The sequence below is a fragment of the Panonychus citri genome, unplaced genomic scaffold (assembly GCF_014898815.1).
Source record: "Panonychus citri isolate SS breed McGregor unplaced genomic scaffold, ASM1489881v1 Contig00140, whole genome shotgun sequence".
NCBI classification, from domain to species: domain Eukaryota; kingdom Metazoa; phylum Arthropoda; class Arachnida; order Trombidiformes; family Tetranychidae; genus Panonychus; species Panonychus citri.
Genome location: NW_026515545.1, coordinates 2,275,760 through 2,300,832, shown reverse-complemented (window position 1 = coordinate 2,300,832; position 25,073 = coordinate 2,275,760). Strand labels below are relative to the sequence as shown.

The window sequence follows — 25,073 nt, the reverse complement described above, 5'->3', positions numbered from 1 at the left end:
AGTTGAAATTAGGCTAAAACCCCAATAGAAAACCTTACACTTGGCGACCTAGGCAGGATATTGCTTAGTGATTGTGAATTTGTGTTCAGTGATTCGTGAAAATGCCTCCTAAAAGAATTCCCGATGGAACAGTTAAACATCTAAAGGATGAAGATATTCGAAATCTTTTCGATATTTGGTCGGTCAAGATACCGTTACCTTCGCTACGTGCAAAAAAGTTTATTGAAGTCGTCAAAAATCATCTACTCCTCCTTGGAGAGGAAATTAATGAGAAGGAAATTCCTGCTCTAGCTGTTGCTGATTTAGAAAATCAAGAGTTACCTCAATGGTTAATCCAGTTTCGAGAAAATGGTCTCAGTGAGAGTGAGATCAACACGATCTTAACTAAAGTTGGCCGAGACGAATCTTCGATTCTCAACATCAGCAATGCTGAATTGTGTTCACTAAATTTTCCATTAGGAACACAAAAGAAGTATAAAGAAATACTTCAACAACTTGGTGTTGAAATGGACTCTCAACCTACTGTGGTTAATGTTGTTCCAAATATGGAGAATCCAATGCCTCATTCTAACGAACTCTTGGCTAATAGTCTTCTCCAAATGGCTCAATCTCTAAAGAGAGATCCTGATATACCAGAATTTAAAAAAGGCGAAGACATGGTCGCCTGGGTTAATAAAACTAAAGCCCGATTAAGTCATGAAAATGTTGATGACAATACGAAACTAAGATGTTTCAAAAAGGCTATGGCCTATGAGATTCTGCATATTGCAAATGCAATCTCACCTGATGTTAATGATTACAACCAATATCTCAATCTATTGATGGAAAAACTTAATACTCCTTCAATGAAGCTAATGGCTGACTATTCATTAATGAATTACCGATATAACATGGAACAACATCCCGCTGAGTATATCGAACAATTAAAAAACTTGGTAACTAAAGCCTTTGGTGCTAATTTACCTGAAGCTGTGTTTCTTCAACAAGTGCTTTTACACATCCCTCGACACATTCGAGAAGAAATTTACACATTGGGTGTAAATTCAGATCAAGATAAGATCTTCAACGTTTTATTACGAAAACATTTTGAGTTCAAAGAACAGTCAAATCGACATAAAGCTAATCAGGCTAGAAAGCCAAATAGCTTAAACAATCCAAAAGGACTTTTTAATTATCAATCAAATGATAAAGGAGAGCAAAAGCAAAATCGACAACCCGTCAAAAGCAATGAAAAATCGCCTCCGTGTCCTTATCCAGGCTGTGGAAGAACCAACCACGTGTTGAAACAATGTTACAGACGTCGTGCTGACGAAAAGAGATTAGGATATGATCCTATGCCACAACCACCATCATCTTCAGCTAAACCAGCTAATCCCGTTAGTGCTAGTGCACCTCTCGCTAATCTGACTTTGCCTCAACCATCACCACAACAATTTTCAACTATAGCTGAACCTGAAAGTAGTGCTATCCGAAAATGTGATGTAAGTTTTGCTATTCCAGATGAAGTGACACTACTCACTCAAATCGGTAAAGATCATCTAAGATACATGCCTCAGGCTTGTCTCAAACTATGTAAGCCGAATCGAGAATATGTAAGAGATGGAAACGTGCTGTTAGATACTGGGTCTACAATTTCCGCATTGGATGCAAAAGTTGCTCATGAACTTGGAGTTCATCTTGTTGGCTTGAGTCGTTCCCTCAAGGGAATTGTCTCACAATCGTACATCGAATCAAGTGGCTTCGCTTTTGCGCTTATTAAACATCCAGATATGGAAGAATCTCGAATTTTAAAAATACAAATTGTTCCAAATTTCGAACCCGTTTGTTTGATTGGAAACTCATTTCTCCACCTCTACTATATGACTCTAGAGAGCGATGGATTAAACTTTACAATTAAAGTCAAAGAAACTCCTGAAAGTAAACCATTAGATCCAACATTCTACTTTAGATTCTGCACCGCAGATGAAACTGCAGACATTTTAGAATCAACTTTAAAAGTTACTGGAAATTCTGATGGAAGCTACATTATTGATAATTTAGCTGTAAACAAGGCTAAGGCCGAAAGAAATCCATTCATCAACATGGAAATTGAACCCGAAAGGCAAGTTAATTATAAGCTAAAACTTGGAAACCAAAATTATTTAATGGCTCATTGTGACATGATCACTCCTGAAGAATATCGAGAGATAAAATTAACTCCCTTTCTTCGTAAAGCTCAAACTCGAATTAACCCTGAATTGCCTGAAGAGCAACAAGAAATTCTTCTTAGAATGATTGACGAGTTTCAAGAGTGTTTTGCTAAACACAAAAATGACTTAGGTTTTGTACCTTCGAACATTTGTCCAGTCAAAATTGACATTGGTGAGAATTATGTTCCCTACCAGAAACCATACAGCATTTCTCCTGAAAAACGAGAAGAAGTAAGGAAGCTCATTGCAGAGCTTATTGAAGCTGATATAATTGAGCACTCTAATGCCGCTGGAGGATCACCAATTATCCTCGTACCAAGAAGAGATGGTACTCATCGAATGGTCATAGACTATCGTCTTTTAAACAGAATTACAAATGTTCCTAAACAACCGATGCCAAGAATTGATGATTGCATCGAAATCGTTCGAAACAAAAAATACTTTAATCTTTTCGATTTAGCCCAAGGCTATCACCAGATTGAATTGCCCCCTGAAGAGCGCGAAAAGACAGTTTTTGTTACCACAGACGGAAAATTTCAATATAAACGTCTCCCTATGGGGTTAAGTGGAGCACCTTACATTTTTCAACGATTTATTGGTCAAGTCCTAGAGGGACTACAATACAAGGAATGCATCGGGTATTTCGACGATATACCTGTGCTTGGAGAAACGTTCCAAGAATTAATTGAAAACACCAAATTGGTTTTAAAAAGATTCAGAGACTTTAATCTAAAAGTGAAACTCGAAAAGTGTAAGTTTGGATACACCGAGTTACTCCTGCTTGGACATGTTGTAAGCGGAGATGGTATTAAACCGGACCCAAAGAAGGTCAGTGCTCTAAAGAACCTACCCTTTCCTCGAAACGTTCGAGAATTGCAATCGCAGCTTGGATGCTATAACTATTTCTCAAGGTATATACCCAATTTTGCAACTATCGCTGCCCCTCTCTACCGTTTAGTTACTAGAGAGAGAAAATTTTGCCTGTTACCTGAAGATAAGAAAGCTCTTACTTCACTAAAAGAATCATTAATAGTGACTACCATGTTAGTACACTACAATCCAGAATTAAGGAGAAAAATTACTGCAGACGCTTCAGACATTGCAGTTGGAGGAATTCTACTCCAAGAGGATGATAAATCTGAATTTTATGATCCATCAACTCCTATGGAAGATGTTAAACATTGGTTACCAATAAGCTTTTACTCACAAAAGCTCAAGCCTCATCAAAGACATTATACTGTCAGTGAGAAAGAACTTCTCTCAATTTTTGTTGGAATCGATAAATATCGACACTATTTGGAAGGATCCGAATTCATCATAGAGACGGACCACCACGCTCTATGCCAACTTCCACGAATTAATTTTCGAAATTCAAGATTACACCGTTGGTCGATTTTATTATCAACCTTTAAGTTTAAAATTATCCATAAAGCTGGAAAAGTTCATGCGCCCGATTGTTTCTCTAGAACACAAAGTGAATGGGACCATCGTGCCGCTATTGATCCCGAAGAGGAATACTTAGATCGCATTTACTTGGCTGAATATATTCGCGACTCTGAAGACGAATATTATTACGATCTTGGCCTTAATGTGCTAAATTTCAACATTGGAAAAGTCTATTTTGACATAAAATTCCCAACTTCATTGGTTTACACCGTGACAACAGAAATGCATCAGTTGTGCCCTGACGATGCTATTAACATCAAAAACAAGTCAACACTTAGACTTTGGAAGGAAAAAATCCGAATTCATCAAAACTCGAATCCAGAGATTATAAAAATCAAACAAGAAATTAAGGACAAAGTTCCAGCTACACTTAAGTGCTTCACAATTCGTGATGATCTTCTTTATCGAAAGGACAATTATCTTGCTGATTTAACTCGATTGGTTATTGACCCAATCATCCTAAAGGAAATTTTTCATTACGTTCATGATTCACCTTTAGGCGGACACTTCGCAACCGAAAAGACCTATCGGTCAATCTCGAAAAAATATTGGTGTCCCAATTTGTACGATGAAGTTCGTCGTCTGTGCAACAATTGCAACATTTGCCAACTCGCAAAACCAGCTAATGTAATCTACGTTAACCCAAGTGAAAAGCCGATCCCAAAAGAGATATTTGCCCGCTTCGAATTGGATGTACAAGGCCCTCTAAGGATCAAACATGTAAAGAAATACATCTTGGTAATGGTAGATACGCTTTCACGTTTTGTTTTCGCAAAAATGACCTTGAATCAAACTGCTTTGACAGTTATCGGTTTCTTAAGATCAATATTCAATACATTCGGTTATCCTCAAACAATTCAGACCGATTTAGGCACAAACTTTACTTCTAATCTGTTTAAAGAGTTCTTAGAGGAAAATTGCATCGATCATGACACCTCGAACCCTTACCACCCGCAGTCACAAGGCATCGTTGAACGCCATAATAAGACTATAGCCGAAAGATTAAGAACTTATTGCCTTCAGAATGATTATAAGAATTTACCGTTAGGTCTAGAAACCTCAATCTTTGCGATTAATACCTCAGTTCATAAAATTACAAAATTTTCCCCTTACTTTTTGGTATTTGGTAAAGAACCAAATAAGCCTTTAGACAATGCATTTAAAGAAACTTTAATTGAAACAATTAAAGTTGAAGAAGCTCGAAAATTAGCATTCGCAAGATTAAAAGCACAACAGATCTATCAGATCAATAGGACCAAATCGCTTCACAAAGCTGCTCCTTATAAAGATGGAGATTTTATCTATGTAAAAGATGAGTCAATTGAAACCGAAAATTCTAAGAAATTAAGTGCTAAATGGCGAGGACCATATCTAATGCTTGGTTTACACAAAGGATGTTTATCTTTATTAGATATGAATAACCTCGAAGTTTTTACAGCTAATGTTTCAAACACCAAACGAAAAGAAGGTGAAATTTCTCAAGAAATGAAAGAAATTAGGGATAAATATTTTAACCCAGAAACTTATCTTGAGAACGAGCAATTTGATTTGCCAGAGACTCAATCAGATTCTAATGAATCTGAAGACTTAAATCAAAGTGAAGAAAATGCTTTAACACCAAACTTAGATTCAGTTCCTGAAATTAGTTCTAATCACTCGAATGATAATATTGAAATTAGAACCGATACTGATCAATCAGTTGATCCTATTGGAAATTTGAAAACTAAAAGAACAAGATTAAGTGCAGATAAAGCTATCACTTTACAAAATCCAATTAACACCGACAATCAACCTTTAACAAGGCAAAGACTTAAACAATTAAATGACAACTTGACCCATGTTTACACATTGTATTTATGTTTATCAAGTGATAACTCTATCGAGTCAGAGTTAAAAATTAACGATCAAGTTAATTTCTCAGGTTACCAATTAACCTTTGATTCCCAACAAACCTCTAATAAGGAAGAAACAATCTATTGGATTTACCCATTTGGTTTTAATTTTCATTTTTGTCATTTCGATTTTGAAATTTTGTTGTCAACATCATTTGTCTTTGAACAATTATTTGAAAAACTTCATCTTTTCTGCTTTAATAAGCCAAAGTCTTTTAACTTGTATTTACTTGTCGACATTTTAAACGCCATTAAGTGCTCTAATAAGCGAAATTTAAGCTTAATTAATCTAAGGATTAGTCACCAGCAATTCGGCTGTATAAAAACAATGTCTCAACATCATCGATCTTCAGACCAAATTGGATCTTCGAATGTGTCTAGTGACATTAGTGAACTCGACAATCCTCAACCATCGACCTCAGGTTTTCAAGTAAATCAACAAAAAGTTTCATCACCAACATCATCACCTTCATCATCACCATCAAGTGACTATTCAACTAATCTAGTGATCGATTCAAGTGACAATAATCAACAAGTTGTGGTCGTAAGTCCTTATTTCCGGAAACGACAATCGTCAGAACCTATTAGTTCATATCCACCAAAGAAAAGAATGGATTGGACTTCATCCAATTTCGACGACACCAAGGAAGGTAAAGGTAAGCAAGTAACTTTTGCTTCTAACCCTTTGAGGTCAATTGAAGGCTCTAACCTTTCTGAAGAATCGTCAACTCACAAGCCGAGATATTTAGGGCCAAATGATTACCCCTTTTCTCCTAATGAATACCCTGCTCCTCTTCCTGTCGCTCCACTTCCTGAGTACAGTTCAGAAGAAAAATACTTCGCGATCAAGAAATTGATCGATGAAAAAGCTAAAACTTTTAATCAAATAAAAGAAAAATTTGAGACTATGATCAGGGAAAAGATTTACCTAAATCTTTATAATGATAAATCAATTTTTAAAATTACTTTGCCCAAAATACCTAAAGGTATAGCCAAATCTCAAGTAATCAACATTAATCTCGAAGAGATTGAAGCATTAGTTAGGTGCTATTTTTGCGAGCAGATCACACTTGATCCTCGTTGTTGCGGAAACTGTACTAAATGGTACTGTTTTAATTGTATTAAATTTTTAAGAGAATTGGCTATAACCTTGGGTCTTGTCCCAATTGATGATGAAAACAAATTCATCTGTTTAATTCCTGAATGTATCATCAAGTATTCATCTAATGATGATTACCCAAAATTTGTTAGTATTCCTCATGATGAAACTTATGTCTCCTATCGGATGAGCAAGTTCATTTGTCGCCGAATTTATTGTTCCAAACTTTTTAGTGCTGGAATTTTCTGCGAACATGAAAAATCATGTCGTTTAGGTCTCTTTAGAGAAGAGATTGATTTAGGATTTAGTTTTCCTTTTAAGAAAGGATCAGTTAAGGATGAATTATCCAAACATCCTAAAAGATTAATGAACTTTCTCCCGGTACATGTTAAGGCAACCGAGATTCCCAAAGAGAATCCACCAACCCATGCTCTTGATTATCAAGAGAAATTCAAAATTTATGCATGTTTAATGAATACGTTGGACGAGAATCCAAATGACCCTTATATGAGCGCTACAGCTATTCGAAGCTTTACTAACTTGAGTTTAGGATTTTGGAACAATTATAAGAGATCTAAAGATCCAACTCATCCATTGGATGAAACTGAAGAATTTGTTCAGAAAATAGGTTTCCCACCTACAGTTCCATATCCATGGAATCCTAAAAACCCTGGTAGGCCTCGAACAATTGAATGGTCTAGTGTACCAAAATATTTAATTGACGATTCTCATGAATGGCTTAAAGTAGCTCAAGGTTTGCCTCGTCCTCATCGGGGAAGAGTAAATGTGAAAGCTTCTCCTGATAATCTATTACCAAACATGCCTTTCATAAGGATTAATCCAATTCATCGACTTCCCTCTGAGGAACAAGAATCAATTAAAGTTAATATTGTGAATTGGTTTCCTTCACTTCGTGAATATCGAGACTTTTCCGTGCCACCAGTTATCACCAATCATGCTAAAGCTGAAGTTCGATTACTTCGACAGAGTCGAACAACTCAACATTTCAAACAAATTTCTGTTATTGAGTTGCCACCGTTAAAACGGAAAATCGAAGAGCGGATTCAGCAAAATATTAATCATCATCCTCATCGTCAAGTGACCTTTTCAATCCATGCCGCTTATTGTCGCGTGCAAGAGCTCAAAGGCACCGAGGTTATATTGAAACCTCGACCCATTTGGGTTATCATCATCGATGGTGATTTAAACATTGTTTTTGAAACTTTCATCCGCTATCCAAGAGTTGAAAGGATGGACACCCGCTTTCACGGAATCAAATATAAACAATTGAATTTTGCCAAGAATCTCCCATCAGTGCGAGATCAAGTGATCGTTTTTCTTGCTTGTGCAAAAATCATCGTTGGAAGTGGCCTAATCAATCTGTTCAGATCTATGGATCTAACTGATGCTGAGATTGATTTTATGAAACCAAAGTTACGTGAAGTAACTCAATACTTTTCACCGTACCCACAATCAGCCGCTGCTTTATCGCTGATCTCATTTCTTTTATTTTCTGGCTATACCATCACAAGTGGACCTCATTCACCAGGAGTCGAGGCCATAACCTCAATGAAGGTTTACATGTCTTCTTGGGAAGCAATTGAACTTAAATGTTCTGAACTGAAAGATGGTATTCATCATGCAAATTGTGTCCTAACCTGTAACAATTCCGCTATGGCAGGACTATTGGAACAATATGACAAATTGGTCTCTGAGAACAAAGCCCAATGGCCAGAACAATGGAGCTATTACTCCTATGGAACAAGAACAACCCCCGGCTATGACCCTGAGATGTGTGCTACTCCAGCATCAATTCCAAGCATCTCTAAAGCTTCATCAGTTATCTCCATTCATGAGCTCGAAGATGAACAATTACCTTCGATGCAAGAACATCAAGATGGTTCCCCTGGAGAAAACATTGACAATTCTCAAAGCAGTTCAATAGACTCTAATCTAATTCAGTTTTCATCGCCTGAAACCTCGGCTACTGAAATTTTGAGTCAACTGTCTGAAATTAATCTAACAGATTCTCAACAAACTGTTATTTTATCCAATGCCTCAACTCAAGAGAGCAAATCATCTAAAGATGAAAAAGTTATTTATCAAGCCATGGATTCCCAAAGTTCATCTCCACCAAGAGACTATATTCCTCTGGTTGGAACACCAAATTTATCGGAACCAACGTCCACATCATCGTCTTCGACATCATCCTCATCAACTTCGACTTCATCTTCGTCGTCAAGTCAAAATCCTAATGGATCATCACAGGAGGAACAAGTGGAAATTGAAAGTTCACAGGAACTTAATCCGATCCTTGAGGAAATGAATCAAGAGCCCAACGAGCAAGAGCCTCAATCCGATGACGATCAACCGCCTGTTCATCGAATTCGCAATCATGTATTGAGGAGGGTTCTTCATCAAGGTCCTAGAGAGTGAAGGGTGAGAGCTCAGGGCTCCCCAATCCATGATGCTCATCGATTCAGCTATGACTGAAGAGCAACCCCGTCCAATTAATGGAACTATTTAATCTTTTAATTTTGATTATCTTTATTTTATTATCTTTTCTTTTGAAACTTTGATTACTTTTCACTATGATGACCTTTGAGTTTAATTAAGAAACTTTGATTTCTTAATTATTACTTTTTAGTGACTCTTTAGTAAGAGAATCAAATTTCTCTTTCTTTTAATCAACAATGATTAATATTAATCTAAACTTTTGTTTAATCAAGCTTAATCTTCAATGTATCAGAAGGTAGCTTTTTATAACCTTATTTGGCATTTTTAATCTTTATGTTAACCTTTGATTAACATTGTCTCTAATTGTCTAGGCTCTATGGAGCTATAAATTGTTAACTCTTCCCAATTGGGAACACACTTCAATTTTATATCTCTATGAAGATAGTTAAAAACTTTGTTAAAATCTTTCAATTCCTAAATTTTCATTTGTTTAATAAAAGTTCCTTATTCGGAAATCAATTAGAATTCACAACATTAATCGGTATCCTGATCCGAACCTTAAATCTGTTTAATTGTGTAAGGCAGATTGCAGTCTTCTGTCAGTTTAATTCAACCAATTAGTACCAAAGGGCTTGAATGTGTCCTAGTCTCTACGTGCGACTAAATCGTAATTACGTATTACACCAACTAAAGTTGAAATTGGGCTAAAACCCCAATAGAAAACCTTACAATTACATGATGTATTCATTGGATTTGTTTACTTATATTTTTCCACTTTAACCTCCAGCACGTTAGAACAACAATAAAAACAAAATGGAAATAGATTCTTATATGTACATGATGTATATTCATTTATATTCTGATTTTTATCTAAACATATACATGAAGAATCTGAATAAAAAGTTAAGATTACAACTTTTGTTTCCAAATTGATGTTTCAGTTTAGATTATCACTTAGAACGAAAAGTTTACCAAAACTTTTATAAATCTAAATTTAATGGTTAGTCTATGAAGACAATACATCATGAAGTTTATATATTATATTATCATCTCCTTCTGGAGGTTTACTCATGAAAAATATACTGATATATATATTCAATCATGAAGTAACATCACAAAAATAACAATGGAGTTTCCGGAATTCTGACTTTTCCTCTACTAAATTGATGATCCATTGAACCAGATGATCTAATTGTATATAAGTTGATTAACTTTTTTTTCGGGTGACAAAAATGAGAAACTTTTCGAACTGGATAAACTTGATCATTTATTTATTTCTTTTCTCACTCCAATTTGAAACACTATCTAAATCACTTAATTGTGATTAAAGCAATTCAATGAAAATAATCTTATGTATATTTATTAATAATAAGGATTGAACAACAAACAAATATATATCATTGACTTAATGAGATAAACTTTTCAACGTTTATATTAATACTATTAGAAAGTTATTAACATGTTTTCGTTGTAAATATTAAATAATAATAAACATCAGTCAATCATATTAACTATTACCATGATATTATCATCATCTCTATTTGATATTATCAATTGATTTTAAATGCTCAGTTATGATGAAAAAAAAAGTACTAAGATAAAGTTTATCTTGAGATGAAAAATATGCCAAACATGATGATGAGATGAGGATGTTTAAGCAATAAAATAAATCAAGAGCATAAATCATTCAACTCATGTTAAAATGCTCATCAAGATTAATAATCATTCTCACTTAATCACTAATGCAATCCTTGGATTTAACCATTTCTTACTCACACTTGGATTGATATTAGACCAAATTACACCGAATGATAATCAATTCATTGATATTCAGCTCAACAGAATAATTTTTTCCTTCACTATTTCATTTCCAACTTCCCTTGGAAACTTTTCCTCTTTCTCTTCACTGATTATATAATTTTCCTTATACAATCAGTGATAATGATGATTATGATGTTGGTGATAATGATGCTAATGATGATAATGATGATAATGACCACCGCTCACTCACTAACCCACCAGACAGTTTATTAGATGAGAGCTGAAAATAAAATGGAAGAAAAAAAATAAAAGTTTACCAACACTCTGATTGACATTGATTTCCCTGGATAAATGAATCAATAAATGATTGAATTTGACTGATTATTTATCTTTATAATCACCAAGAGATAACTTTTACTTTGCTTGGAAACATTTTCACCTTTTTATAACTTTGTGACATTTTACTTGGTAGATAAACTTGAGGATTGACTCTGAATATCAATTTCTTTGGACTCAAATCTCAACCAGAATTTTAACAAGTTAAAGTGATCATAATCAATAAAATTGATTAACTGTAAGCGATTAGTTTTGGTCAAGATCATGAACCACAATTCAATGGTCAATTATCATGTTTATCATAAATACCGTTATAATTAAATTATGTTCAGTACATTTATACTCATACTATTGTGATAATCACAAATTGATTAAAAAATTAAACAATTAAATCAATCACAATTAACAATCAGCAATTAATTATTGATTGTTAATTGTGATAAAGTTAATGATGATGATTAAGATGATCATGTTGATGATGATGACCAGGTTGGGTGGTGGCTCATTAAGCCTCAACAACAACAACAGACAACAACAATCAACAATTTACCAACAATTAACAGTAACAATAACAGTAACAGTAACAGTAACAGTAACAGTAACAGTAACAGTAACAGTAACAGTAACATCATCAACATCATCTTGTCATCATCACCTCCGCCAAGGTATTGGTTTTTCTTTCTCTCTCTTTCTATTTTCTTTTCTCCTTCCCTTCTCCCATTTCCTTGGACTTAATTGTCGGGTAGTCCGACTTTGAGTTCATTCCTTTCCCTTATTATTACTTTGGTTAAAGTCGGGTAGTCCGACTTTAACAAAGTTGTTCTATGACCTCCTCAGATAGTCGAAATTAACTAGGTCAGGTAGTCTGACCTGACGAGGTTATGCCCTTCTTTTCCTTTCTCTTTCTTTTTCTCTCTTTTCCTCTCTCTTAGTAAATATTGGTTACTAAGGTAAATTGATTAAGTTAACTAATCATGTAGAATGATTAATACCTTGATAATCACATGTAAAAATCTGACCTTACTGATTCTCATGAATATTACACCGAACTCTATGAATCATATTTAATCTCCAATCTTAATTATTATTAATTATTCAATTATTGTAATTCCCTTTATCTTAATGTAATCTCAGTTAATTAATTGTTCTTAGGTGGTCAATTCGACGATTAACTCTCTCTAATTCTCCCGAATTTTCCAAGAAAAGGTATAAAACTAAATTGTTCTGATAGAAGAAACCAGAGACCAGAGAAGAATAATTATCATTAACTCTCACCCACAAAGTCCATTAATTATTCTGTTTAACTTTATGTACCGTTTTATTATTCACTGTGTTTCGACATTAAAGTTCATTTAATCAAGAAGATCACTTTTTACTTTCAACATTGTGTTCGTCATAATTTTATATGACAATTGGTGGCAGCGGTGGGATACCGTTAATTGTTTTAGTGAAAAGTGACTATGAAATCTATTGAAATGTCAGCCGTTAATGTTTGCACAGTGGATGCTGAAGAAGGTGAACCATCTAAAGAGAAAGAAAAATCTACAGTGAAACGATGTCTCGCAAAATGTTCTATATATCCATTTTCTGGTTCACTTAAAGACCGTGAAGACTTATACGAATGGATTGCTGAATTTGACCGAAAGTCAACAGTTGTCGGATGGGACGAATCCGACAAATTGGATAACATCGCTAATTATTTTACTGAACATGCAAAAAATTGGTATGAAAGTTATGCTGCTCCTGGACTTTCGACTACACCAGAGGATTGGACAAGATTTCTTGAAATGTTTAAATCAGCTTTTGGTCTTCCAAACTTTAGAAGTTATGTTCGTGATCAAGTAAGAAAATGTCGTCAATCTTATCATGAAAGTGCCTACGAATATCTGTTGAGAAAGGATAGACTCTGCAATAAAATTGAAATGCCTGTTGAAGATAAAATTCATGAAATTATCAATGGTCTTCATTCTGATTTAGCCCAAGTTGTTAGAAACTCAATGATCTCAACTTATGTTTATGACATTCCCGAACTTGCTCGTATAATACAGTTAAGTGAAGCAAATCTACAAACAACTTCAACATTGAATATTTCTACTACAAGTGTACCAATGATATCCCTTGACCCTAATACAGAATTATTGAGAACTATCGTCGAGCGACTAGCTAAACTAGAAGAGAGAAATGGTGATACAAATCGAGATCGAAATTCGATGAAATGTCATTACTGTAAAAGATTTGGTCATGTCAAACAAGATTGTCGTCTTTATAAAAGAGACTTAGAAAATGATGATGTATATCCTTCGAGAGCGAGTAGTCCGAATCGACGAGATAATAACTCGAATCATTTCAACAATCAACAAGCAAACGAAAGTGTAGCTTATCCACAACCTTCGACGAATCTTAGTAATTTTTGTGTAACATTGAATGAGTCATCAAATAATACAGATTGGAGTTTTGGTAATCTAATCAGAGCAACTGTCGTTATGAATAAGATTCCAATTGAAGCCGTTATTGATCCTGGAGCTCAAATCACAATCATTGACGCCAAAACCTTTGCTAAATTGAACACAACTCTATCAAATTATGATGGACCCGTCGCTTTTAATGCTTCTGGATCAAGGTTATACCCATTAGGCCAATGTAAAGTAACAATCACTTTTATAACTCAAGATAAATCTACTTCTGTCATTGTTTTGTGTATGGTTGTTAAAAATCTTGTCGATGGTATCTCAGTTTTAATTGGACAAAACGCAAATACACCTGCTCGAGTTATTGTTGATACACACAATGGACGAATCAGTTTAGGAGATGAAATTGAAGTAAAGTGTTTAACTAAAGAAAAAATAAATGATGTTGTCCAAGACGATTTCACCCAAACAGAGATGAAAGAAAATAAAGCTTTCGATGAATCAACACCATCAATTTTACAAAACAATAATCTAATGGAAGCATTAACAGCAATGGTATCTAAAAGAGTCACTTTTGATGACAAAGTTGTGGTCATTCCTTTTAAAACCCAACCAACCAATGACAATGAAATATCGAGGTCACCACAGAGTAATGTAAAGAGTCAGGAAAATTCAACTCCTACTAGTAATCAATTCCACAGTCTAGTTTCTCTCTCACCTGAAACGAAGAGACGAACATTTCCGTTTAAAAATTCTGTTCAAGTGTTTCTCACCTCGCTATGCATAGCAAGTGTAACAGCAAATTTTGATTACATTGATTCAATCCTCCATTCGAATTTGGACCAACGACTTGAACTTTATGGAAATAATAGTGCCTATCCTATCTGTACTTTGGAAAATTTCACCAGTGAAAGGTTTTCACCTTCAGGCTCCGAGCAAAATCCCACTAATTCGTCAGACTTTTGGATCTTTAATTTGTTTCCTATAACTGTGAACATTTGGACATTATTCTGGGCTTACCGATTTAAGAGAAAACGAAAGGACCCAACATAAAGATCGTTCAAAATGGATCCTGATGAATGGCCTCTATTAGTGCTTGATCCCTTCGTATCTTTGATTTAATTTCGTTTTTCTATTTCTTTATTTCTTTTGCTTTTATTCTTGAGTTCGGTATAAGGTCGAGTTAAAAGGTTTTGATGATTGAATACAATAGATTATTACGTTGAATGTTTATTTTAAGAATGGGAATTTTATTTCTAGAATTGGACAAATTAGATGAAAATGTTCATTAAGATTTAGTTCATGTGAACTAGAAGATGTTTATCGTTGGAGTTGATAAACTTTCCTCAATTAGTGATATTGAGAAGATATATAACACTGCGAGTTGTTATGAATGTTCATTTTGTCAAGTTTGATTACAAGAAAGTGCTTTTCTTTTTGCTTTAAGTAAAAATCTTTGTATTCATATAGAATTTTACAATTGACGACTGAGGACAGTCTTCCAGAAGGTCAGGGTATTGTGATAATCACAAATTGATTAAAAAATTAAACAATTAAATCAATCACAATTAACAATCAGCAATTAATTATTGATTGTTAATTGTGATAAAGTTAATGATGATGATTAAGATGATCATGTTGATGATGATGACCAGGTTGGGTGGTGGCTCATTAAGCCTCAACAACAACAACAGACAACAACAATCAACAATTTACCAACAATTAACAGTAACAATAACAGTAACAGTAACAGTAACAGTAACAGTAACAGTAACAGTAACAGTAACAGTAACATCATCAACATCATCTTGTCATCATCACCTCCGCCAAGGTATTGGTTTTTCTTTCTCTCTCTTTCTATTTTCTTTTCTCCTTCCCTTCTCCCATTTCCTTGGACTTAATTGTCGGGTAGTCCGACTTTGAGTTCATTCCTTTCCCTTATTATTACTTTGGTTAAAGTCGGGTAGTCCGACTTTAACAAAGTTGTTCTATGACCTCCTCAGATAGTCGAAATTAACTAGGTCAGGTAGTCTGACCTGACGAGGTTATGCCCTTCTTTCCTTTCTTTCTTTTCTCTCTTTCTCTCTTAGTAAATATTGGTTACTAAGGTAAATTGATTAAGTTAACTAATCATGTAGAATGATTAATACCTTGATAATCACATGTAAAAATCTGACCTTACTGATTCTCATGAATATTACACCGAACTCTATGAATCATATTTAATCTCCAATCTTAATTATTATTAATTATTCAATTATTGTAATTCCCTTTATCTTAATGTAATCTCAGTTAATTAATTGTTCTTAGGTGGTCAATTCGACGATTAACTCTCTCTAATTCTCCCGAATTTTCCAAGAAAAGGTATAAAACTAAATTGTTCTGATAGAAGAAACCAGAGACCAGAGAAGAATAATTATCATTAACTCTCACCCACAAAGTCCATTAATTATTCTGTTTAACTTTATGTACCGTTTTATTATTCACTGTGTTTCGACATTAAAGTTCATTTAATCAAGAAGATCACTTTTTACTTTCAACATTGTGTTCGTCATAATTTTATATGACACTATCATCATTGAATAAATTAGTTGGTTCATATCAATTCAGTTAAATATCATTAGAATATTCAATTGAATCAAATGTTTATCATGTAATGAAAATGTTTCAACAAGTTCGAGCATCGGATTAACATAACAAAAACGTGAAACTAAATGCTGAGAATTCAGTTCAACGATATTGAGTAAATCTTGTTACTATTAATTAACATAATTCCATGTTCATTAATCATGATAAATTTACAAGGAATCGTTTCGTTTTTTTCCGATTCAATGTTCTGTTATTATTCACCAATTATTTTCCCATTTATTTTGATAAATATTGATTGGATATTAAATGAATATAAGTGGATAAGATTAACATTTTCCAAAGCCAATGAATACCTTTGGGATTTATTTGGTCTATCAAAAGATTTCATTGTCTAAACTTTGATTATAGTCATTGAATGAAAACATCACCATGAAAACACCATGATAAGTGTTAAGCTTAAATATAAATTCAGACTGAATAATGAAAACAAAAAGTTCAGGGTTCATGATATAAATATAAAGGAAAATCACAATTTTTCAATGTTTCATATATAAAATTAATTCTAATGATGTTTAGTTTTTGATTTTCATGATAATGTGAATGACAGTTAAACTTTCATGACTGTTTCTGACAATCTCAACAATTGAGACTTATTTTCATTCTGTATTACAATTGCTACAGATAACCACTTTGATCATGATTAACAATCAATTGTTACATTTTTGGATTAAATGTTTTAAATCAAAATCTTATTCTGGTGAAGTAATTTGTCTTTTTTTTGTTCTAATAACTTTTTCTATCCAATTTAATCCGTATCATTGTTAATCTTAACGAAAGTGTCAAACTTATTCTCAATGCGACTACTCAATAGACACAATTGGAATTGCATAGAAAACGATGACTTCTTTTCCCCAACGAATTTCAAAATAATCCAATGGGAGAAAGATAAACAACACATCTCGATTGATGTTCACTTTTAGGCACCAAGAATAAGATGTAAACTTTGTCCAATTAATTTGGAGCCAAGAACTTGGGATGAAGTGAGTTCACCGAGGTAAATGTTATGAGAAAAGGGAAAATAATAGAGATCGTAAAGATATTTTATCATGTATCAGTTTCATTGTATTCCAAGTACAATGAATATAAGAGGAAAGGAAGTGAAAGTTTCATATAATAGTTGAAACGGTTTGAGTTTTATGAACAAAGTTTCAGTTCGTTTATCAGATGATAAGCTATTCCTTTAGCCTAATCTACTTATTCGCATACAAAATTAACTTTATCTCTTAGATTATCATCATCGGATCTGTGAGAAGCACTTGAATATAATAATAAAAAAGTAAAATAATAAAGTGAAAATCTTATTCCAAATTTAAGTTCAATCAAGTATCATGTTTCCAGATAATCAGAATCATCTATTACCTTGATTTTAATCATGAAAATTGTTAACTAAAATGAAAATTTCTCTTTCGCTTCGCTATGATATTGAATAATAAATATCCTAATGATCATCAGGGAATCTGGAGTAAAATAATGAATAGTTTTGGATTATCAGAAGTTATCAAAATAGCAAAACTTCAAGTAAAATCAAGATGATCATGTTATCCAGCATCATGCTGTTCATCATGTTTGCAGAATCGTAATTTTTGTTTCATTGTTATTATTATTGTTATTGTCCAATGAGAAAAGATTTCCTCAAAGTCACAACAACAACAACACAATTGAGTCTCTTTTAGATTTTCTGATAAGTTAAATTCATAAGAGAATTGAAGAAACAATCAGTATACAGATATATTCATGATGATAATGATCAGCATCATCATGGAATCAGGGATCACTCAAAATGATCCACTTTCTTTTGGGGCAGATTAAAGTTCAAGTTTTTCAATGAAATTCAATGAGACTCTGATGAATTTAACCTTAACATTTCCTGAGGTTTATTTTTTTCTCATTCATCTTTTGTCATTCATGGTGAAGCTCAGAATTTTTTATTATTAATATTTATTTTTCTTCTCAGTGGGAAGAAAGTACAATAATAAATAAAGAAGAAGAAGGGGAAAAAATAAAAGATTCACCGATCATGATACTCAGACTCATCACTTTTCAAATTCAACGTTCACATCCTGGTTTAACATTCGAGTCAAATAATGAGACCATGATAATGATTCAATTGCAGGAATGAATAAAGAATCACAAATCTTTTTACAAACAAAGAAATTGTGAAAAAAATATTAGAGGTAACTTACTTTTCCCATTGACAATGAGTTGTTGATTTTACAGAATCAATAATCAAGAATCATCATGATGATTTTCAGAGGTTTTCTTTTTTTTTCCTTCCACCCAAAATTGTAAATATATCCCAACCATTAACTGCTTATTGTTGATCCATGAAATCAACGCAACATGGAATCCCCTGAATTCTGCTGGTAAACCTTAGTATTTTTGCCATCCTATCCATCATGTTTTCTTCATCTTCTTTTCTCATGGTGATCACAATTTTCTTGGAAGATATATATACATGTATATGTATAAAATTTAGAACTGTGTTTATCCAGTTGGCAGAATCAGTTTGGACAATTTAATTGTTACACTCTGTTCAACAGTAGATTTAACATTTTGCTTGATTTCCAACAAAAGAAATGAATGTTATTTATATATACTTAGAATGTGAAAAAAAAGTTGGTAATCAAAAGTTTCAACTGTTATCATGTTTTTCATGGAAAATGTAATTTTCATATGTATATAGAATGGACTGATTTTTTGCTCTTCTTCTTCTTCTTCTTGTATTTCTATCGTTGAATTTCAAGAGGAATCTCTTCAACTGATGTAGCATTCTGATGATGAGATTTTGTCAAATTACCATTACTCTTTATCCTTGATCCAAGATAACCTACGAATAAGAATTGAACCAAGAAAAAACGATAAATACTCAAACAACAGAGAACAACAAGTAATAGAATATAACCAAAATGTTCAATAGAAAATGTTTCAACTACATTGATACATGATAATACATGGAAATATTCATAGACTGAGAGAGAGAGAGGATTAAGTTTAATTAACCAGAAAATTGTTTAGAAAACCAAAAAGTATCAAATGGAAAAACTCAAATAATAATGATGGAAGGAAAAAAAAAGTTCTGTACACTCAAAGACTCACAGGGAAATTTAGATAATCATTTTTCATGGTAACAGGTAATTATCGTAACTCGGATCAAGAAGTTCAATGTTATTCATTGTTATTTTCACGAATTTGTTGATTGTTACTCTCACCTATTTTCTTTTAATAAAAGATTATGTTAATTTTATCTCACCAGAATTAAAGTTTAATTAAATTCTTTGTATTAGTTTAAAAGTTGAGAGAAATTGATAACATTCTTATTAGAAGATTAGAAAATAATAACATATTCTCAATGTTATCATCTGAATTGTTCAGTCTTTTTGAAGATAATTATTTTCTGTCTCGAGTTTTATATCAAAATTAGAGTAATACAAGTAGATTGTTGTTTTAATCATAAGAATTTGTTATTAATTCATTGATAACATCAGAATCAATGTTGATGATAAAAAAAAACAAAGTTCTGATTATGTAGAAACCTAATAATTGATTATTGTTCAGTTTCTATTAATAGTTTAACCCAATTGAATCAATTGGATTGGTAATCTTTTTTTTCTGGCTGCTTATTATTTCATCACTTGGACTAACAATTACTCATGATTTCCATGAAATGGTTAAGAAAAACATACAGATACATATCCACACGATTCATGTTGAGATAATCATCCTCATGAACAATTTAATATCTGAAAGGGATGATTAGTTATTATCTAAATACTTACATTTGAGAGTTGCTCCTTTTGATGAAAGTGCCGATGTTGATGATAACATGAAATCAGGCTTACAGGTATTCTTGATAAAAGGTAGGAAACGGAATATGTATTTAAATCCTTCACGGAAACGGGTATTCATCCAACAATAGATTATCGGATTACAGCAAGCATGTGACATGGCTAACCAGTGGCAGGCAAACCAAACATAAATGATATGAGGATATGAAAATATATCCGGATAATTGTCACCAACAACAATGAAAGTATTAAATGGTAGCCAACATAATGTGAACGCTGTCACACATGTTATCATCATTTTAATCATCTTCAATAGTAATCAAAGACAGTCAATTATCATGATGATAATTATTGTTGATTGGGAGAGAGATAGAGAAGTAAAAAAAAAAAATTAGCAACAGTAATTAGATTAGAGTATGGTTAATATCAATAAGCAGAATTGATAATGATGACCAGGAAAATAAGTATATCCTTAGACTCTGAAGATTCTGAACTTCTTGACTCGTATGACAATAATTATAGTAACTTGACCATGGGAAAAGTTTATCAAATTAATTTACTAGACAGAATCAAGTAAAATCTGATTAAATATCATATTCTCATAATTCTTAGAATTTTTTTTTCTTCTATTCTTTTCTTGTCATAATCTCCTTTAACAGCGTATTATTGTTCTGAAAGATGACAGAGAGAGAGAGAGAGAGAATCTAGTCAAAGAATTGATTATTCCAACTGATTAAAATGAATACACTGATTTTCTGGATTTGAAATCTTAATCTAAAGTAAAAGAAACTAATACATCATCATAATAGTTGCGATATTTTTTTGACATGAAAAAAATGCTGAGCTTTACATTAAAATTTCACTTTTTTGGCTGATATTTTCTCATGAACCCTCATGAAAATATTCAAAAGTTTAATCATTGATACTTATTATTATACATTAAATCTGATTCCGATTCTATGGTGAAAAAAAACTTATAATTAACTTTTATCCTGTTTTTCTGGATACAAAATGAAACATTTCATCTGAATAGTGAGAAAAAAATATTACAATTTCCATGTAATTTGAATTTCATGAGCCATAAATCAAAGTGGATAAATGTTAACTTATCATCTGAATATTTAATACAAATCAAAAGAATTGAAACTTGATAATAGTTTCATCAATTGGGTGTAAATTGTTGATCAATACTCTAAATAAATAATTAGATAACAATTAGCAGAATCGATAATAAAAGTTAAATAACATTCTCATTGATAGAGAATTAGAATTTTTATTCTCAATAGATAATATGAGAATATCATCAAGAGACAATCACCTTAATATCGATGATGGGAAAAGTAAGATATTATTATTAAGTTTACACAATCGATTTGAAGTTCAAGTGCTGAGATAATTGATTGAGATAAATTTATTATCGATAATAGAAAATATTTCTAATATCTTAATGTATTAGGTTGAATATGGAACTTACTTTTCGTTTAGATGCAGCTAACCTTTTATCACGAGCATCTTCCGCTTCCCCTGGGGTGGTTTTACCCCAAACAACGATGGCAATTCGTGTATATGTGTACAAAAGGACAACGAATGGAAAAAAGTATTGTAAAATCATCAAAGCTAAACTGTAAACACTTCGATATTTGGTACTAGCCCAATCTTCCGTACAGGTATAACGATCGGTAATATTGTTCTCAGTCCAAACGGGAGGAATAACAAGTTTCGATACAATCGCTGTGGGTAAAGGTGTAATCAAGGCCACAATCCAGATAGAAAATATAATCAATTTGGCTTGATGTCGAGTCATTTTGGGTCTTAATGGGTAAAGTATCGCAAAGTAACGGTCAATTGAGATGGCGATCAGTGTATAAGCTGAAATAAACACCGAGGCTGCTTGTGAGTATGAAACAAGAACACACATGAAAGCACCGAACGGCCAATATTGTAGTAACAAGTTGGAAACAAAAGCAAACGGTATACACAATGAGGCCATTAGTATATCACTTATGGCAAGATTAACGATAAAATAATTAGTCACTGATTGCATTCGTCTATGAGCCAATACAATGAAACACACGATCGCATTTCCTGAAATCGCAATGACACAAATGCTTATATAAGAAAAGTACATGAGTATCTGTTGATTAACAAGAAGAAGAAGAAAAAAAAAGTAACCAGGTAACTTTCATGATAATTGAATCTTTGGAAATTTATTTACTCACTTGAACAAATGGATTCATCATGTTGCTTGATTTATTATCAACTCATCACCGGCAATTGAAAAGTTTTATTCCCGTCGAGTACAAATTGATAAACTTCATTTTAATTTCGATTCAAGTCCTCACTCTATTAAACTCTATGTTCAGGATAAATGTTTCACCTAAGGAACTTTTTCTTTCTCTCTCAGAGAGAGAGAGAGGGAGAGAGAGAGAGAAAAGTTCATGCGCTATTTCATCATTTTCATTAACTATTTTACATTTTTCCCGAATTTGCGATTGTGCAGATTACAGAGTGTATAAGTCAATTAGAACACGATAATATCTCAACTAAATCATGATCCATGTCATAGATTTTCATCTCAATCCTTTGATCACATTATAAATGAATAATAATCAAATTACATTTTAATTGCTTCAACTGATAGGATTATCTTTTGATTAGACAAAATTGGTGAGATTATCTATTCGGACATTACGATTAACAGTTGACTTCATTAGAACCAATCACTTAAATTATTCCTATTAATAGTTATCGATTATACTTGTTAATCAAACTTTAATTTCTATGGTATGAGAAAGCAGAATGTTTTTAATTGTAATTAGTTGTAACAGTGTTAAACTTGATTCTAAATTGTTATTTGATAAAATGATAAAATCACATCATGATTAAGTTAATAGTAATTTAGATAAATGGGTAATAAATTGAATCAACTCGATAAATTACATTTAATTACCATTATCTTAACTATTATTGGTAATAATTAATGTATAATAGAGACATGGGAATCCTTATTATCGTTTATTAATCATAATTAACTGATGAAATTAGATGACAAATATGATTGAAATTTTGTGCTTTTCTGTTCATATCATAAACAAGATGATATCATTAATATTAGTAACTAATAGAATCCCTTTGCCTTAATCCAACTTGAGATAATCTAATCCTGGTATAACTTAAAGATTTCTATTGATATCAACTTCAAATTCAATTTAATCTCCTTAATCCTCGAACTTGAACTTCTCAATCAGTCAAATCGAGAGAAATGAACTGTCACAATCTCTATCTCCTTTAAACACTAATTGTCAACCTTTTTCTCTAAAAGCAATTGACAATTTAGAATTTGATTTAGAAAAGACTTGCTAAATTGTATCGAATTGCTTAGTAGCCACAAACAATTAACTTCAATTCTATTTCCTCCTTATTTGTTATATTGTAACATAGAATCTGAGGATAATATTTAATTGTGTTAATTGGGTTAATTATGTTTCTTTGATATCATTTTGTTACCTTAATCAATTATCTTGATTGTGTTTTGTTGCTTTTCCAAAAGCATATAAATTGGATAGCAAATAATTTACACTTTTTATATAAAGTTTGTTGTAGACAAAAATTTGTCCATTTCAATCTGATTGTACTTATTTCTGTTTAATTGTTACTATTAAATTGATCATCATCATGAGTGACTTATGTTGTAAACTCAAACGTGTCTCTCCTTATACCGTTGAACTTGGTGAAGGTCCACATTACGATGAGAAAACTGGTCGATTGTATCATGTTGATCTAGTTAAAGGTGGATGTTATTACCTTGATACGAAAACAGGAACATATGAATCAATATATTTCGCCCCTGGTTTAACTTTAATTGTTCCAATTGAAGGTAAAAAGGATAAATTTGTCATCACTCAAAATCAGTCACTTTTCTCATTGGACTGGTCAACAAAAGGACTTGAGTTTATTACTTGTGTCGATTCGGGTCAAGATACTCGGGTTAACGATGGTAAATGTGATTCTAAAGGTAGACTCTGGTTTGGTACAATGAATTGGGAACGTAAACCTGGTTACTTTGAACGTGGTATTGGTAATCTTTATCTAATTGATTCTGATCGCAAATTGACCCGGAAACAAGATAATCTAACCATTTCCAATGGATTGGCCTGGTCATCTGATAATAGAAAATTTTTTTTCATTGATTCTATTGAACGTCAAGTTTGGGCTTACGATTATGACCATGAAACTGGAAATATAAGTGAGTAAAGACAGAGAAAGAAAGAGAGAGATAATAAACTGTGAAATGTTATTTTTATGATCTAAAACAAGAGCAATTAACTTTTAATTATCTACAGGTAATCGTAAAACTTGTTTCGATTACAATGGTTTACCTGATTTCGTTTCCAATGAAGTTCCTGATGGTATGACAATTGATTTACATGACAAACTTTGGGTAACTTCATTTAATGGTGGAAAGGTGACTCGTTTCGATCCGGAAACAGGTAAAGTTCTTGGTATAATTAAAACCCCTGCAAGTAAAACAACTTCGGCTACATGGGGTGGAGATGATTTTCGAACTCTCTATTTAACATCGGCCACTTTTGGTGCTTCGAAAGAGGAACTTTCTCTACAACCCGATGCTGGTGCCGTTTTCTCGGTTACATTTGAACAGGAAAACATTCGTGGCTCAAAAAATCATTCATTCAAACTTAATTGAAAATGAAAACTATTTACAATAATGATAAAAATTCAATTTCATTTCACTACAAAAAGAAAATCAAAATTTTGAAAAAAAAACTTTTCTCGAAATTAGTTCATTTCGATTCCAATAGATGGCAGCATTTTCGCTTCGAAAATGACGAAATTCATAACCAGCGCCATCTGCTGTTTTCGAAATGTACTAATCGGGAAAAGTTTTTTTTTTCTAATCTGTAATTTAATCTTAACAATCAGTCAATTAATAAATGAGAATTGAAAACATTATTAATTACATGTCAATAAAGGATGTAAATCGATATGAAAATGTAATTGATATGTATCAGTATTCGGGGGTGGGGGTAAAT

General features: G+C 32.6%; 2 protein-coding genes across 4 annotated transcripts in view; one reads left to right on the top strand and one right to left on the bottom strand.

Moving 5' to 3' along the window:
* LOC128394902 (RYamide receptor-like) overlaps positions 1–22,374 on the bottom strand; it is a 33,957-nt gene extending 11,583 nt beyond the window's left edge. The window contains exons 1-4 of one of the 3 annotated variants that reach the window (XM_053355274.1): positions 22,242–22,374; positions 21,497–22,156; positions 20,014–20,329; positions 18,421–19,064 (exon numbers count right to left, since the gene is read on the bottom strand). In XM_053355274.1, coding sequence (XP_053211249.1) covers positions 18,964–19,064; positions 20,014–20,329; positions 21,497–22,156; positions 22,242–22,262 — 1,098 coding nt within the window. In that variant the 5' untranslated portion in view covers positions 22,263–22,374 and the 3' untranslated portion in view covers positions 18,421–18,963. The remainder of the gene's footprint in view (positions 1–18,420; positions 19,065–20,013; positions 20,330–21,496; positions 22,157–22,241) is intronic. The other 2 variants (XM_053355275.1, XM_053355276.1) reach the window with 2 other exon arrangements.
* Positions 22,375–23,570: 1,196 nt separating this feature from the next.
* LOC128394905 (regucalcin-like) lies at positions 23,571–24,737 on the top strand. The gene is made up of 2 exons (XM_053355279.1): positions 23,571–24,268; positions 24,366–24,737. The coding sequence occupies exons 1-2, from the start codon at positions 23,698–23,700 to the stop codon at positions 24,725–24,727; spliced, it is 933 nt and encodes a 310-aa protein (XP_053211254.1). The 5' UTR covers positions 23,571–23,697; the 3' UTR covers positions 24,728–24,737.
* Positions 24,738–25,073: the final 336 nt, after the last annotated feature.